The 18,447-nt window shown below is 47.7% G+C and overlaps 1 protein-coding gene across 4 annotated transcripts; it reads right to left on the bottom strand.

Moving 5' to 3' along the window:
- Positions 1-1,056: 1,056 nt before the first annotated feature.
- ZNF229 (zinc finger protein 229) lies at positions 1,057-18,139 on the bottom strand. 4 transcript variants are annotated; one of them, XR_014305694.1, is made up of 6 exons: positions 18,094-18,116; positions 10,342-10,594; positions 10,132-10,190; positions 5,342-5,468; positions 2,376-4,933; positions 1,057-1,960 (listed from the first exon to the last, which is right to left on the bottom strand). XR_014305694.1 is itself a non-coding variant. In XM_082711423.1 (5 exons), exons 1-5 carry the CDS (start codon positions 18,094-18,096, stop codon positions 2,700-2,702), a joined length of 2,676 nt encoding a protein of 891 aa, XP_082567549.1. In that variant the 5' UTR covers positions 18,097-18,139; the 3' UTR covers positions 1,057-2,699. The 4 variants fall into 4 exon arrangements, 2 of the variants coding, with proteins under 2 accessions (XP_082567549.1, XP_082567550.1); XR_014305695.1 differs by having other exon boundaries at positions 1,057-1,957; XM_082711423.1 differs by having other exon boundaries at positions 1,057-4,933; positions 18,094-18,139.
- Positions 18,140-18,447: the final 308 nt, after the last annotated feature.

Below are 18,447 nucleotides of genomic sequence, written 5' to 3'. Positions count from 1 at the left end.
GGATCGAGTCCCACATCGGGCTCTCTGCTCAGCGGGGAGCCTGCTTCCCTCTCTCTCTCTCTGCCTGCCTCTCCATCTACTTGTGATTTCTCTCTGTCAAATAAATAAATAAAATCTTTAAAAAAATTTTTTGGAGCTTTTTAAAATGCATAAAATAAAATTACAGAAAAAAAAGGAATCTGCAGGGCAACTGGGTGGCTCAGTGGGCCTCTGCCTTCAGCTCAGGTCATGATCCCAGGGTCCTGGGATCGAGCCCCCGCATCAGGTTCTCTGCTCAGCAGGGAACCTGCTTCCCCCCTCTCTCTCTGCCTGCCTCTCTGCCTACTTGTGATCTCTGTCTGTCAAATAAATAAAATCTTAAAAAAAAAAAAAAAAGAATCTGCAATCCTCCGTAGGAAATCCATTTAGAGAGCTGAACTTTTCAACCACAGACCTTAAGGGTCTGAGGGGTAGGGTCTGTGTTCTTTGGCTGTAAAACCCATGCCACGACTGGAACGATGCCGCTGCTATTCCCCAAAACATCTGAGATTTTTTTTTTTTCCCAAGCCCCTTTGGAAAGCTAACCATTTCAGCTATGGACACTTTGCTAAAAAGTTACAATCATTAAAGACATATTCTTTAACTGTTCATTTAGATAAAAGGGCCCTCCCCCACCTCCCTGTCGCACCTATAACTGATTCTTTACGCAGTGGCCCAGGCAGCAGAGAAGAGCTCGGCCCACACAATGCCCCTGGTGAGGGGGTGAGACTGGAGGGGCCCCATCCTGGTGCACTGCCTTCTAGAAAGCCAGGCTTGGGGGCTCACGGTCCCAGAGGGCCAGAATGTAGAGCAGTGCATCAAAGTTCCTCCCAATTACCCAGGTCAACCTCCTTTCCGACCAAGCCAACAAAAATGATGCATCCAGTTAAGAGAGTATCTAAGTCACAAATTTCTCCATTCATCTGTATACCTTATATTTGGTACTTAGGTGCCAAGTACACAGTAGAAAAAGCAACAGCAACAAAATTACAGAGGCTGTGACATGGATCTTTGACATAAGGCACTGTTCCGCCAGACTTTTTTTTAAAAAATAGCTTTACTATTGTTATAAAATTGATATATGCTCTTTGTTAAAAAGTAAAATATATAAAAGTACACGAATGTATTACACACCCCACATCCCACTTACTAGAGATAAGCAGTTATCATACTAACCTTTCACACATTTTCATCTCTCTCTCTCTCTAAACATATGCACGCAAAATGTATTAACAAAACGGGGCCATATTAAAATGGTTCTCCAACTTTCCTGGTTCACAATATAATTTTTGGGCAACCTTCAATGTCAATGTATGTGTATGAATATTTTTAGTGATTTTCATTCATTTACATGTGCCTTAATTTATTACACTTGGAGTATTTTTTTTTTTTGCTATGTTAAGAAAACGCTAAGAAACTCAGCCATACGTGTACATCTTTTTCCACATGTGCAACTATTTCCCGAGTATCTCTTACTCCACACTTAGTGCCACTTCAAAGGTTAATACAAACTGAACTTGACACACTGATGAATTCTTTCCCCAAATGACTACTTTTTTCACCCCCACCAATAAATTCACAGGTGCATGTTTCCATAGATTCCCCACCGATGGTGGCTCTGGTGACTATTTTACCACAGCTGTTCCGACAAGTTAAAATGGTGTTTCTGACTCTTTAAGATGCTCTAATGGTTGCCTTGTCTGTTTAAGAACACTATGAATGAAACGGGGCAGAAGAATTATATTCATAACAATAAAATAAATTAACCTATAAATTCAGTGCAATGCCAATGGGCTTTTGCTTTTAAACCCAATAAAATGAGGAGCACCTGGGCGGCTCAGTCACTTGAGCATCCGACTCTTGACCTCGGCTCAGGTCTTGATCTCAGGGCTGTGAGTGAGTTCAAGCCCCATGTTGGGCTCCACGCTGGGTGTGTAGCCTACTTAAAAAAACAAAACAAAACAAAACAAAACCACAAAACAAAACAACCTGATGAAATGAAACGGCCCCGCAGTTCAGTAACTTCTCTAGGAGAGCAGTTTATCTCTAGGAGATAAAACACGTTCACTGCAATGGGACATAAAAAGCGTGATGGAGACACATCACCCAGACCTGCAGAGAGGGGGACCCTCCCACACCCCCCCTCTAACTGTTCAGGCTCTTCTAAAAGCCACTGGCCTCAACCAATAGTAATGTCACCTTTTGTTGTTTTTGTTTTTTTTTTTGTAAAAACCATCTTCTAAGACGTACACACAATATTGGTTTTGGTGAGGTAAGCACTCTTTCCTACATCTGTCCCATCCCATCTGCAGGTATTCCCACCCCCACCCCACAAGGAGTCCATGCCCACAACCTACTCATTATCATTCATAAAAGCTCCCTCCTGAGCCAACTCTGAGGAGAGTGACGATTTTTACTGAGGCCCCGTCCTACTTCCTTGAGGACAATCCACCATGCGACAGACTCTTGGGGACACTTGGGGGCAGAAGCCTGGGACTCAAGTGCTCTTCCCATTTCTCAGCCTTTCGGGTCTTCGCTTCCCCTTCAGAAAGGGCCACCATGACCAGGTCAGTCCCCTTCCCGTCAACCGTGGCCGACCCTACACACCATGTTTCCAAAGGCTTTCTCCCGCACTGGCGCTCTGGCGACTAGAAAGCTCGGGGTGCCAGCCCCACGCACGCCTACTTGTCCGGTTTCTCGCTGCCGTGCACCCGCTGATGGTTCCGCAGGCCTGAGCTGTAACTGAAGCCCTTCCCGCACTCCCCGCACTTGTAGGGTTTCTCGCCGGTGTGGACTCTCTGGTGCACGTGGAGACAGGAGCTTCGGCCAAAGCCCTTCCCGCACTCCCCACACCTGTAGGGCTTCTCGCCCGTGTGGACCCTCTGGTGACCCTGCAGGTGGGAGCTCTGACTGTAGCCCTTCCCGCACACGTCACACCTATAGGGCTTCTCCCCGGTGTGCACCCTCTTGTGACTCAGAAGCCCTGAGCCGTATCGGAAGCCCTTGCCGCATTCGTAACACGTGTAGGGCTTCTCGCCCGTGTGCAGTCGCTGGTGGGTGCGCAGGTTGGAGCCATAACTGAAGCCCTTGCCGCACTGGTCACAGGTGTAGGGCTTCTTGCCTGTGTGGATCCGCTGATGCTTGTAGAGGCTCGACGTGCAGCGGAAGCCCTTGCCGCACTCAGTGCATCTGTAGGGCTTCTCGCCGGTGTGGACCCTCTGGTGAATGAGGAGCCCGGAGCTGTAGCTGAAGCCCTTGCCGCATTCGGCGCACTTGTAGGGCTTCTCGCCCGTGTGCGTCCTCTGATGGATGAGCAGGTCGGAGCTGTAGATGAAGCCCTTCCCGCACGCGCCGCACACGAAGGGCCGCTCGCCCGTGTGGACCCGCTGGTGGCTGTGCAGGTCCGAATTCCGCCGGAAGCCCTTCCCGCACTCGCCGCACTTGTAGGGCTTCTCGCCAGTGTGGACCCGCTGGTGCACGTGCAGGTCCGAGCTGCGGCCGAAGCCCTTCCCACACTCGCACTTGTAGGGCTTCTCGCCCGTGTGTAGCCGCTGGTGCCTGAGCAGCCCCGAGCTGTAGCTGAAACTCTTGCCGCACACGTCGCACTCGAAGAGCCGCTGCCCGGTGTGGACGCGCTGGTGCGCCTGCAGGTAGGAGTTGTAGCTGAAGCCCTTGTCGCACTTGTCGCATTGGTAGGGCTTCTGGGTCGCGTGTGCCTTCTGGTGGCTGCTGAGGTGGGAGCTGCAGGCGAAGCCCTTGCCGCACTGGCCGCAGCTGTAGGGCCTCTCCCCGGGGTGCGCGTGCTGGTGCTTGTGCAAGGCCGACCTGGCGTAGAAGCCCTTGCCGCACTCGCCGCACGCGTAGGGCTTCTCGCCTGTGTGCAGCCGCTGGTGCACCTGCAGCACAGAGCTGTAGCTGAAGCCCTTGCCGCACTCAGTGCACTTGTACGGCTTCTCACCCGTGTGCACCCTCTGATGCACCAGCAGGTTGGAGCTGCGGCCAAAGGCCTTCCCGCACTCCTCGCACACGTAGGGCTTCCTGCCTGTGTGCACGCCCTGGTGGATGAGGAGGATGGACTGATATCGAAAACCCTTGCCGCACACGTCGCACTGGTAGGGCATCTCGCCGGCGGGGGCCCGGGCACGGCGGGGGCCGCGCGTGTTCTGTCTTGGGCCCCGGCCCCTCTCTGGACTTTTAGAGGCTTTCTCCACCGAGGGAGGCCTTTGGGGTCTCTCAAGGTGGGCAGTCGGCCTCAAGCCCGAACCCAACTCGTTTTTGTGGCTTCTCTCTCTCCAGGGCCCTCTGGGATCAGTGGGAACGCATGACTCTTCCCTGAAGCCGTTTCCATGTTCATTTCTTGTCCAGTCATGCTCTAGGGGGTTAGGGCGATGATGAAGTACCAGCTTTTTAATGCGGTCCTTTCCACACTGACTGCAATCACAGGGTCTCTCTGTTTCAGGTAACCTGTGGTCATCGTGACGTGATATCCAGCCGAAGCCGTAACCGTCCCCCTCATGTTTATATATTATATCTTGCCTGTCAAGTTTTTTACACCTTTCTCGAATGTTCCATGGCTCGTTCACAAAGGCTTTCATCCAAGAATCTTGAGTGGGTACCACTCTTACAGCTTTCCATGGTGGAAACGCTCGATTTTCTGAACCGATGGGTCCCTGAAGACTGCCCACCAAATTGTCAATGTGTGGACCCCGGGCAGGGGCTCCTTCCCACCCTTGGCAGTGAGAAGTGTCTTCTGAGAACTGGAAACTTCTCCCTTGAAGATTTCCTCTATGATCCCAACTCCCAATTAATTCACCAGCCACCTGTTCCCAGATTTTCCAGCAGGACACCTCTCTGAGGTAATGGCCCTTTAATTCTCTTTCTGGAATATACTCCATTTCCTTTGCATTCTTGTCTCCTGTGGGGTGAAAGACAATTCAGAGATGAGGTTATAAACACAAGATGGTCAGGGATCTCAAGCCACGTCAGGCTTTCAGACTCGGACCAGTAATAAGCCGAGAGCAAAATTCACCTATGTGTATCCTAACTACCAGGGCACTTCTTTTATGTCTGAAAAAAAAGAAGAGGGTCCTGTTAACACCCTTTGAAGCTAAATGTGAACACAATCCTACTAGTAACAAACTACATCTCATCATCTACTTGCCAAGCAAGAAATTCCCAACAGATTTCTGCAGAGAAAATTCACCTCTCCACGTACAGCTGTAGTTGCTAACAATAACGATAACATCCAACGTTACTGCAATACTCCCCCATGTGCCAATGATGCCCCCCAGAATAACACCGATTCCCCAGACATTCCCCTCACCCACAGACAGCAGGTTCCTGAAGTTCTCCAGCATCACGTCTCGGTACAACTTCCTCTGGGCGGGGTCCAGCAGCCTCAGTTCCTCCTCGGTGAAGACTACTGCCACGTCCCTGAAGGTCAATGGCTCCTAAAAGGTGAAACACTGTTAACACCAACACCTGCCTGGTGAACGGTCAACTTGGAGTCACTGAGAAGAGTAGGCAAGCCAGCAGGAAGCTGCTCCCTCTGGCAGGTCAAACCAAGTTTTGTTAATGTCTGATGCTAATAGTGTCCATGGTAACCAACGGATCTTCCATGTTATCCCAAGAGCAAAGCACAGAACCCTAACTAATCTTTGCTCGGGGTAAGCACTTCTGAAGGCAATTCCATGGAGCTACCATTCTTCATACAGTTGGTTCATTTAACTTGGGAGAATACTAACTTCTCCTCCACGATGACTGTGCCAACAGTGCGTAATGTTCGCGTGCATCCCCAAATCACCTTTTCCACCCGAACGACTGGTCTTCACCAACCAGCCCCTCGTCCCTCCCTCCCCCAGCAGCTGGGCAAATCCTGCTCTTTGCTGCCCTAGCCCACACCCCCCTCCACACACACGTCTTACATGGGCCTCTGTGTCCGTGCTGAACAGAAGCAACTGAGATGTGTCTATGCAACTGTGTCCCCAACCTGCTGAGGCCCTATGAATCACGCTTTATCATCCTCAGGTATGAACTGAGCCCCAGGGGTTTTTGTGAAGGAGAACTGGAGTATGAACGCTTTACTAATGCAACACTCTGAGCACTGCAGAAATCACAGTGATTAAAAACCCTGTCCTCGGGGAGCCTGGCTGACTCAGAAGAGCACGCTACTCTTGATCTCGGGGTTGTGAGTTCGAGCCCCATGCTAGGTGTGGAGATTACCAAATAATAATAATAATAATAATAATAATAATAATAAACTTGAAAAAAACTCTGTCCTCAAGGAGTCTATAAATCAAGACACAGGTTAGCAATGGTCTTCGAAATCAGAGTTTGTGATCTCTTCTGTTCCGTGGACTGATTTGGCAGTCCGGTGATACTGCGGACTCTAACGCAGAACAATGCTGTAAATGTGTAAAATAAAACACGAAGGATTGCTTTAAAGGCTAATTATATGGGAATACAATGTTCAAAAATAATAAAACACAAAAGATGTGCTTCTTTGTACACATTAAATATCAAGAATGAATCAACTACTGTATTTTTGAAATAGTCACGAGTGTAATACTTTGAAACATCTACATCAGCTAAGTCTTGGTGTGGCTAAAAACAAAAAGAACAAAGCAAAACCAGCAAAGGGAAAAGCCCTGTGGGGTGAAGTCTGGAGGAAGCCAGGTGCCAACAGGTGTGCTGCTGTAACCTATTGTGGCCATAACTACAACTACACACTGAGTCCCTCGGGTCCGGCAAATCTCTGAACGTGGAGGTGGTCTCAGGGACCCCCGAACCAGCAGGTGAAGTAACCTGGCTGGGGTCACACAGCCACTTAGAGACAGAGGTCTAGTTCTAGCTGAATACTCAGTCTAGTTCCAGAGCCACTAAGCCTTCACAATTGTCCTATGAAGGCCAAGATGTGTATCACCAGGGGACCAGTGAGTCTATAAAGCAGATGATATTATAGCTTATATTTACAGAAAAATGACTGTAAGGTAGGCTCTAGCCTAACAATGTTCCTTAAAGATTTATTTATTTATCTGTCAGAGAGAGAGAGAGAGAGAGAGAGAGAACGCACACAAGCAGAGGGAGCGGCAGGCAGAGGGAAAAGCAGGATCCCCGCTGAGCAGGAGGCCGGATGCCAGACTCCACCCTAGCCCCCCACAATCATGACCTGACCCTAAGGCAGATGCTTATTGGACTGAGCCATCTAGGCATCCCTCTAGCCCAAGTATTTGTGTATGACTGACCTCACTTAAACCTCAGAGAACTCAGGGAGAGTGAGAGCTTTCTAGAGTGTTGGAAATGTTCTCTCGTCTGCTCTATTACCAGTAACTACTCACAAGGTAGTGACTAGTGCCACTGGTGAGAAACCTGGGGTCTCAGAAAGGTAACATTATTTGTCAAAGACCATGTATCTAAGAAGCAATGAATGAGGACTAGACCCAGGCAACCTCGCTTCTCCATGCGGAAATGACTCTGCTATCCTCTCGTCCCAGTGAGGTCAGAGGGGCCAGACCAGAGGAACCCACCTCCTGATTTTGGAAAAGGAGTGCCACTGAGAGAGCACATTTCTGAGCAGAGTCCTTGATCAATCCCAAGACCAGAGGCAGTGTAACAGTAGGGAGAAAGCTTGGGCCAGAGACAGTCCATCTGACAATTGATTAAATTGATGTGAACCACCATTAACTCCCAAATTTTTATACCCAGCGCTGTCGTCTACACTGAGCCCTGCCAACACCAACTATTACCTGGGTGTCTAAAAGGTATCTGAAGCAGAAACAGCCCAATCAGAAGTAAGTGTCTCCTCCCAAATAGTCTTCTAACCTCCTTGATGTGGGTAAACACAAGCATCGTTGACCTTTAAGGCATCCTCGATTCTTTCCTTTTCCTTATTTCTTACTCTTATTCATTTAAAAAAAATGTGCCAATTATTATTTCAGAGTAGACTTCAAATCTGTTTCTCCCTATCATTACTTCCACCTCTCTAATCTGACTTGTCACTGCCGTTTGCTTAGATGACTGCAGAAACCTTCTCTCAATTCATCCTGCCTACGCCCCTCAAGACACTTGAGAGTGATGATCTTGTTTTTAAACTGTCTGCTACCTGTCTCCCCCTTCTAGAACACCAGCCCCACAAAAGCAGGAGCATTCTATCTGTTTTGCTCTCTGATACATCACGAGGGCTTAGAATAATGTTTGGCCCACAGCAGGTGTCCAACAAATGTTTGCGAATGAGTAGGGAAAGGAAGAAAAAATAACTTCTCAACTTAGAAAGTTCAATGTTCGATATAAGTGGTAAAACAATACGTAGACATACAAGTAACTCAGCGGACCAGAGCACAGAATGCAGGAACAGTCCCGTTAAAGGAAAGTGAAGTCAACAATGCTTTCCTTCTTCCAAATGTATAATATATACACCTATTAAATATATAAACGTGTACATGTATAAATACACACAAAATATACAAATGATAAAGGCAGTACTTTAGTCGACTTGCATATGAATGAGAAAGATAATAAACGGCACCGTCAAGATTGGCTATCCATCTTCAAGAAAATGAAACTGCATACCTTACACCACTTACAAAACCAAGTTACAGCCATATTAGAGATTAAAACGTTTTTAATCTAAATAAAAACCCATTTACATGTCTTTTAGGTTAAGCTTAGAACACGTAAGGCCTTCGGGAGCTAGGTATGGAACAAGATTTTCAAAAGGGAACTAACCAATCATTTAACAAGGTGAAAATGTTATACCTCTTTATGGTCAACTCACCATTCACAAAGTCAAGAATGAAAGAAAGTAACCATTCACACTTCAGATGGGTGAGTTAACAGCCCTACTCTTGAAAGAGCTCCTTTCATTAATTAATGCAAATGGGCAAAAGCCTTTCCTAAGCAATTCACAAACAAAAAATATAACAGCAGCAAACATAAGGAAGAGCTCCTCACACGCCGACCACGTGACGAACTACAAAATACATGGGAGGTCTCGGTGACACAGCCTCCTCCATCAGATTAGCAAAAATGTCTAGTGCTGGGAAAGCCTTGGTGGGGCTTGTGTGTGCGTGAGAAAGAGAAAGTGCGAGCGTGTGTGCATCTTTCTACGTCCTAAGAGTTTCATCCACTTTATCTCCCTGGACAGCAGCAGAAAATCCACAAGAAAACAAACGAAACCGTAATATTCCAGCAATCCAGTATCAATCCAACAAATGACATGGAGTCCACTCCACGACTTTTTTTTGTCTTTCTTTGCTATTATGAACAACACTGCAATGATCATTCTGCAAACACGTGCTCTGATTTAGAATGAACTTGAAGAGTGGGGAATATTGGAGCAGACGTACGCAGAACTTCCAGAAAGGCTAAAAATGCGCCTTCCGATTGCGTGCATGTGCCCGTTTCTCCATCGGGATCACAGTGAATGCTGATCTTTCCAATCTTCGGTCATTTGCTTAAAAAAAAAAAAAAAAAAAAAATCCTACCTTGTTTTAATCTGTACTGCTTTGACTACTAGAGGTTGATCATCTTTTCATATAATTATTGGCCGTTTGTGTTTCTTCTTTTCTTCCTTCCTGAACAAGAATGCTTGAGCATTTGAACCCCTCTTCCGAAAATAAAGATACTGTAATTTGTAATTTTGTCATAGACGAAATGTCTTTTCCTCTAATATGCTCTCTTTTAACCTGGTCCATGGGGTACTTTTTGGTAGGGTGTATCATCTGGAGAATATAACATCTGTAAATAAATCCGAGAAAGGTCCCACGGAGGACAGAAACTCAGGCAGAGATGGATTCATTACCTGGAGTCACCTCTCTGCTTAATTTAGGCTCGGGCCCTTAGAGGAAATGATTATTGATGGGCAGGAACATGTAGAGCAGAATGGCAAATGACAGCCATGCTGACCTGGATTCAAATCCAGGGTTCCTCGCTCATTTCTTTTTTAACCCTGGATCCCATCACCTCTCTCACATGGCTACTTTGTGGATACACGCAATGAGCAAAGTCATTACTCGCCCAATACATTGTTTTCTCTGTTCCCTTTTACCAATGGAGGGGACATTTTTATGCTCTGACGCCTGGCATGTCATTTCTGGAGAAAAGATCTCAACCCACCTGAAACTCGGTCTTGTCCTCTCCATCCTGAGAAAGGGCTGAGGCTTGAGAGCGGAGAGCTGTAGGAGGAGAAGGAAGCCATGAGAAGAGGGGGCTCCCGCCTGGGCTCACTGACACACACACACTGGATCGTTCTCCTGCACCTCACTCTTCCTCTTTCCACGCCCGGCTCCGATTCTCCCCCACCGCTCCCCCTTCCTGAACTCGCACCTCTCTCCCCAGGCCTGGAGGTCCAAGTCTCCATGGTCACCTCTCCTAGGTTTTCCCAGGGTGGCAGCGATTTCATTTCTCCTCTGATCTTCCCAAGCCGGAGAAGCAGAAGATCCAGGCCTCCTTCACTCTTGAGGTTCTCCAAGCTCTGACGAGGAGTGTTGGGATGGCTCCCTGGGCTCAGAGGGAAGGACCTGCCTCCACCTTCACGCTCCACAGCCTGGTTGGTTCCCATGCTCCAGGGACCTGTGGGCTCAAGAGGGAAACTTGACTTTATGCAGGTCTTTCTTCTGGGCCCCAGAGCTCTGGGTCTCCAGTATGGTGCACACCCTCTGGACACCGACTCGGTGGGCGCTTACTGAGTCGCTGTACGCATAGTCCCTGCTCCAGAGAGACCCACGGTCCACAGAGTCAAGAACACTGCAGATGGCTGCAGACAGTCTGAGAGTTTCTGCGGGGAGGGCCTAGCAGCAGAAGTGTCGCAGTGAGACACAGGGCCCTGCAGCAGGGTACAGATGCCACAGACACGAGACCTGTGTTCTGTGAAGGGGACTCTGGACTGTGAACGCTTTACTAACGTGATACTCCAAGCACCGCAGAAATAAGAACAATCAAACATCCTGTCCTTGCGGTGCCTGGCTGGCTCCGTCAGGAGTGTGCTACTCTCATTGGGTGCAGAGATTACTAAAATAATAATAATAATGATAATAAACACCTTAAAAAAATCTCAGTCCTCAAGGATTCTATAAATCAAGACACAGATTAGCAAAGGTCTTCTACATCAGTTTGTGATCTTTTCTGTTCTGTCTTGACTTACAGACTCTTACTCAGAAGAACGCTATAAATGTAGAAAATAGAACACACAGAATTATTTTAAAGCCTAATTATACTAGAATACAATGTTCAAAATAATAAGATATCAGGGATGTGCTTCTTTTTACACATGGAAATATCAAGAATTAATTAACTACTGTATTTTCAAAATAGTGATGAGCGTAAGTAATATTTTAAAACACCTGCACCAACTATAATATAAAAATATCTATGATTTACATGGATAGCAGATTCATGGGTTCTGATAATAACTACTGTGGTTTGTCACCTGCATTCATAATGAAAGGAAATGCAATTTTTTAGTTCAATTAGTGTTTACTTTTTCCCCACTCAAGTTCATGAACCCTCTACATTACACCCATGGACTGGAGTTCAAAAGCTCTTCTAAGGGAGACCTTCTCCTGCTGCAACCAGATCAAATTAGTCATTCTGGGACCCAGAACTGCTTTAAGTTGCTGGCTTGCCACCTCTCACACAGCTGCCCTGTTAAGATCTCTAAATCATCGGGGTACCTCGGTGGGGGCTATTGGTTAAGCAGCAGGCTCTTCATTTTGGCTCAGGTCACAATCTCAGGGTCCCGGAATCGAGCTCCATGATGGGCTCCGAACTCAGCGGGGGAGTCTGCTTCAAGACTCTGTCTCCCTCTGCCCTGCCCCTCGCTCATACGTGCGCGCGCTCTCTCTCTCTCTCTGAAATAAATCTTCAAAAGGGGGAGAGAAAGAGAGATCGCTAAACCATCAAGAGAATGGGGCCTTCTTCCTCTATTCATGTTCTCCATTTTGCAAGGGCCGGGCACATTGGGCACGTTTAACAAATTCCATCACCAGGCTTGAGGCAGAGAGAAGACCCAAACTCTTGGAATCAGCCCGGGACCAGTCAGTAGGCAGCACAAACACATGGACTGCGAGTTCCCTCCCTTTCCCTCTTTGCCTGACCCACTTCCTCCTGAGACTCAAACCACAGGGCAGGTTCAGATAAACAGAAAAAAAGCACCCGGGGGGCCCCTTCCAAGACACTCCCTACACTCGATGGTTTCAGGAGCTCACGTCTCCACTTTGCCCTTAACCATCCAGTCCCAGACCTCTGTACAGCCTGCCCCGGCCAGCGCCTCCCAGTCTCCCAGTTTGCACACTGCCCTCCTGCACAAGGGACTGCCCTCTGAAGCAAGTGTGCAAGACTGGGCCGCCTATGGACCGCCTACGGGGAGGACCGAGGTGTGTAACAGTGTCCTCCAGACCGCTGCAATTGAAACCCAGCCCCTCAGGACCCTCTAGGAGGGTGCTCCAGAAACTTAACCTTCTCAAAAATCACCATGACAGATGGCTGAAACAGACCGCAGGAGCCCAGCCCCAAAGATGCTAATTCAGCAGCTCTGCAGTGGAGCCTAAGATTCTGTGTTTCGAGCAAGTTCCTAAGTGAGGCTGATACGGCTCCTCTGGACCCACACTTTATAGAAGCAGTGCTAACACACTCGCGTGTCCTTTGCCTGGCTCGCTTCCAGGGCTTTCTAGTTTACACAGAATTTCTTCGTGGTTCCTTCTCATATCCCCGACCTCCAAAAGCCAGGGCTGCCTCAAGCTTCAGTGCATGAAGTTTCTCTCTCTCTCTCTACTCATTCCCTTCCTCACTGAACCCATCCAGCCTCGGGATGTCAAACAGGGTCCATACGCTGATGACTCGAGGCCAACTCGACATGTCCACTTGGCTGTCTAGAAGATGTCTCAAACTTAACATGCCCCAAACCAAGCACAGATTTGTCTTTTCAAATAACCAAGCCACATGTTTGTTTGTTTGTTTTTTAAGATTTTATTTATTTATTTGAGAGTTCACAAGTAGGCAGAGAGGCAGGCAGGGGGAGGGGGCCAGCAAGCTCCCCATCGAGCAGAGAGCCCAATGAGGGGCTCGATCCCAGGACCCTGAGATCATGACCCAAGCCAAAGGCAGAGGTTCAACCCTCCGAGCCACCCAGGCGCCCCAAGCCATATGTTTTGATGTGCTCTTTGATTTTTTTCCCCCTCTTCTTCATACACCACATCCAACCATCAGCAAAAACCTTCAAATGCTAGCCAGAATCCAACCAATTCTCTCACTACTGTAACGGTCCAAACCACCATCATCTCTTGCCTAAACCACTGAAGTTAACTCCTAACTGGTTTCTCTGCTTCTGTTCCTGTCCCCCTACAATCTACTTCCTACACAGCAGCTGGGATGCTTTTTTCGTTTTTTTTTTTTTAAGGTTTACTTACTTGAGAGAGTGCACGCGAGAGTGCATGTGCACAGGGGGAGGGGCAGAGGCAGAGAGAATCTCAAGCAGACTCTTTACTGAGTGCAGAACCTGGTGCAGGGCCCAACCTCATGACCTTGAGGTCACGACCTGAACTGAAATCAAGAGTCAGATGCTCAACCGACTGAGCCACCCAGGCACCCCTGCTAGAATGATCTTTTATTTTTTATTTTTTTTTTTAAGATTTTTAAAATTTATTTGACAGACAGAGATCACAAGTAGGCAGAGAGGCAGGCAGAGAGAGAGGCAGAAGCAGGCTCCCCGCTGAGCAGACAGCCCGATGTGGGGCTCGATCCCAGGACCCTGGCATCATGACCTGAGCCGAAGGCAGAGGCTTTAACCCACTGAGCCACCCAGACGCCCCTAGAATGATCTTTCAAAAAGACAAGAAAGGTATGTCTCTCCTCTGGCCAAGAACTTCACCTTGCTCAAAACCTTCACCAGAGTCCTATCGATAGCCACAAGATGCCACACTATCTGACCTCCTAATACCCAACTTCCCATTTACTTTTCCTCTTTCTCTTTGGGCTCAGCCACTCTGGCCTCCTTACTGTTGTTCACATAGACCAGTCAGTCCTACCCCCCGCCTTGGGGCCTTTTCTGCTGCTCCCTTTCTCCAGGGAAATGGGCTTCTCACTTCCTTTGGGTGTCTACTTAGCACCTTTTGAGTGAAATCACCACCTGTTCACTGAAGTCATATCCTGATAATCCTACTTACGATTGCAAGTCCCTCTGCCAGCCTTCCCAAAGCATCGTCCCTGCTTCATCTTTCCCCATGAAACTTATCACCAAACCTACGATCTGATGGTCTCATTTACTATCTCTCTGTGCCCATGATAATCAGAGCTCTATGAGGCCTGGGATTTTAGTTTGCTCGAGGCACAACATGGGAACTCAACACATACATCAATGGGAAACTGGGACCAAAGTGAACTCAGCCCGCTGATATTTGGATCCTGGGATCTTCGATACCAGCTACAGAGCACAATGGTTTTGTCTGCCATGTGTTCGCTTAGTCAGTTACATGCTAAGGACCACGCTGGGCCGGTTGGGACACAGTGGTGATCGGGGCAGACAAGGACGGCGCTCGAGCAGCTGACATTCTAGCTGGGAAGACTGCACACATTCACTGGAATTCTACCATGGATCAGGTGCTTGGGTTTAAAGAAAGATACCCCTTTACCATATGGGGCTCATCCTGGGCAGAGAAAGCTGACCAGCATCACTGGTGAACCGGCAGTGGGATAAAGGGGTAATGGGAATGAGACAATGGCAAGGCAGAAACAACAGGACTAGATGAACGATTACACGCGCGGATGAAAAGGAGAACTGAAACGGGAGTCTGGAGCTAAAGTTTAAGGAAAATGGGTAAATGATGGTGTTTCAATCCAGACAGCAAGACGGGAGAGGCAGGGCTGGGAAGCTGCAGGTCTTGACTCTGGATACTGGAGTTGTGGCCTGGGGTAAGTTCCGGCTCAGCCACTCTGTAGCCACATGAACACTCGGAGACAAATCGCTAAAGGAGTCTGTTCCTCTGCAGTGAGGACGGTACTTCTTACTCGCAAAGTTGCAAGGATTCAGTCTTTCTCGCGCGCATACACATGGATATGCATTTGAATAAAGCTCATAGGCTAGTACATGGCACCTAGAAAATCCTCAGCCTACTGCTATCATCGCCGTTAACTCATTCATCTTAGCACTAACCTAGGAATACAGGCACACATCTGTTTAACGAAGACTTATTTGGTGTCTCACTATATCTTGGCGGTGTAACAAACATTCCGGACACTGAGGCAAATAAGATGGACAAGGCACTTGTTCCTACGGTGCTTGCATTCTGGTAGGTAAACCAATCTACAAATAAGGTGATTTCTGAGTATAAAAAGGGCAATGAAGAAAATAAGACCGACTGTTTACGAACCAGAACATGGGGGCTCTGGGACAGAACACAGGAGGCAGGTGTGGGAGGGACAGCATTAATCAGGTTGTCGAGGATGGTCTCTAAGGCCGATGTGAAAATAAATCAGCCGCGGGAAGATTTGGGATGGGAAGAGTACAGAGGGAGGGGCAGGTGCAAAGGCCCTGACTTCCGCTTACAACACCTCAGCATAACCGGTATAAAATAAACAATTAATGCCTAACATTACAGTTACTATAATTATTTTTTCCCTGTACCTAGCACAGCCCTGAAGTAGTGTAAGCCTGAATGATTTACTAACCCAATGAACAAGTATGAGAAGCCAGGGAGAGCTACACTAAATCAGGACACCGGGAATTGCCCCAGCTGTAGAAAAACCCACTTCTGGGGGGAAGGCAGCCATGCTGAGGGGCCTGAATGGGCATCTGTCAAGACCACGGTATGAAGAGTGAGGTCACGAGAGCAGGCCCTTGTTTGGGAAGAGAAGTGGCACTGCCATAAAACAACAAGAAACCGAAATTCTACTCCCTTGAAGCTCTAATGTCAAGAGACCAGAGGTTATTCATTTCTCTTACACCCAGTTCTCTTTGAGAAAGGAACAGTCCCAAGAAGGCAAAGCCATAAATAAAAATGAGCCAGGAGGGGCACCTGGGTTGCTCAGTGATTAAGCCTCTGCCTTCGGCTCAGGTCATGATGTCAGGTCCTGGGATTGAGCCCCACATTGGGCTCTCTGCTCAGCGGGGAGCCTACTAACACCCGTCTCTCTGCCTGCCTCTCTGCCTACTTGTGATCTTTCTTTCTCTGTCAAATAAATAAGCAAAATCTTAAAAAAAAAAAAAAGATCCAGGAGATAACAATGATTTTATCACTCTTCCCACCACACAACATGGACAAATCTCTGAGCCCAAGTTGAATGGAATCTAGCCTTCCTGTAATCTACTCCTACTTCCAGGAAGGGGACCTCTCTCCCTACAGGGCTCAGACAGAGGGTCCACACCATTCCTGCCATTGGCCTTGTCTACAAGCCTGCATTCACTGTAGCTCCCAGGAGACAATCACATGGCCAACAGACACGTGAAAAGATGCCCAACACCACTCATTATCAGGTAAATGTAAATCAAAACCATAGTGAGATATCACCTTAAACCTGTGGGAATGGCTAGACTCAAAAAGACAGGACATAACAAGTGTCTGTGAAGATGTGGAGGAAAAGGAATCCCAGTAATACAGAATGGCGCTGCCATTGTGGAAAGAGAATAGTAGGGAGGGTCCTCAAAGAATTAAAAATAGAACTACTATATGATCCAGCAATTGCACTACTGGTGCCCCGAGAGCCTAAATAAATATATACCTAAAGATATACCATGTTCATTCAATTAAAGGTTGTGGGGCGCCTGGGTAGCTCATTGAATTGAGCCTCTGCCTTCGGCTCAGGTTGTGATCTCAGGGTCCTGGGTCGTGATCTCGGGGTCCTGGGATCAAGCCCCTCATTGGGCTCTCTGCTTGGCAGGGTGCCTGTGTACCCCTCTTTCTCTGCCTGCCTCTATGCCTACTTGTGATCTCTCTCTCTCTATCAAATAAATAAAATCTGAAAAAAAAAAAAAAAAAACCACTCAAGGTTGTTATCTGATCTCTCCAATGCAACCTCCATCAAAATCTCAATAAAATATCAATCTTTTTGCAAAATCTGACACACCAATACTAAAACATACGTTGAAATAATAATAATTTTTAAAAAACCTAGACTAGTCAAAAAATTTGGACTCATTCCTTCTGACTTTAAGATTTATTCTTTTTTTTTTTTTTTTTTTTTTTTTAAAGAAGGAAGCAGGCTCCCTGCTGAGCAGAGAGACCGATGCGGGACTCGATCCCAGGACCCTGAGATCATGACCTGAGCCGAAGGCAGCAGCTTAACCCACTGAGCCACCCAGGCGCCCCTAAGATTTATTCTAAAGCTACAGTAATCAAGAAATAGTGATATTGCAATAATGGAGAAAAAGATCAATGAGAAGAGTCTTTACAACCTATGGAGTTGAAACAACTGTTAAATTCGTACGTACCCCACCTTAAATCATAAACAAAAATGCATGCAATACGATTAAAGATCTACTATTAAAAAAATATTTGAATTGAATTCACACAACATCGTAATGTTGTGGGACAGAGTGGAATTCAACCCGTGTGTCTCAGACGCTGCAATAAAACAGACCTAGCACCACCACATCAGCAAAACATTCGCTTAAAACTTGTACGGCGCTTAATAATTCTCAAGGGAACACATACAGAACATGAGAAATGAACTTCTGCAGCTCCTTATGGAAATGACTTCACAGAAAAGTCCGAAAATTCATGCAGAAGTGGGTGTGCGTCCACCGTGAAAGAATTCCAGATATCATCAATCTGAGACTGCCTGCATTGGAGTCTCCCAAACCAAGCGATGCACGTCTTAAAGCCACAACTGCTGACCTGAAACTGCGGCTTCCAAAGCTGGGGGTGCCCAGCGCAGCTGTCCGAGCCCCGCCCCACTCCATCCCAACCGGGGATGCCCAGGGCATCCGCCTCCTCAAACCTCTCCTTCGCCAGGCAGAGCTGTCGAAATCCCCTGGCTCTGACCTCCGCCACACGCCCCCTCCCCCGAGTTCCTAAAGACCCAGCCCCTGTCCCTGCGGCCGGAACCAAGACCTCCAAGAAGCCCCACGTCCCATAACCTACTCACCATCGCAGAAGAAATTATGGCACTGCTGCGGTGGCCGGAAGCGGAAGTGGGCAACTCGGGAGGGCCCGGACTACACTTCCCAGAGCCCTCTGCGGCTTACGGTATTATTTAGAGTGCGGACCTTGACGTAAAAAGCGTACACCTGAAGCCCCGCCCAATGCCAGGTGAGAGGCGGAGTACCCAGCCGGTGTGTCCTGGTGTGTGGGAGGACCCACGATGTTCTGGCTCTCAGCTTGGGAGCACCACTATACCTTTTTCTCTCTTTCCTTAAAAAGAAGTTATTACTCGCTGCTAACATGTTCACGTTGTGTCCATGTGAAAATCTGACACTACTCTCCAGCAGATGAATCCATA

Source organism: Mustela nivalis (genome assembly GCF_964662115.1).
Source record: "Mustela nivalis genome assembly, chromosome: 18".
NCBI lineage: Eukaryota > Metazoa > Chordata > Mammalia > Carnivora > Mustelidae > Mustela > Mustela nivalis.
The sequence above is the reverse complement of the archived record's forward strand: the minus strand, read 5'-3'. Positions and strand labels throughout refer to the sequence as shown.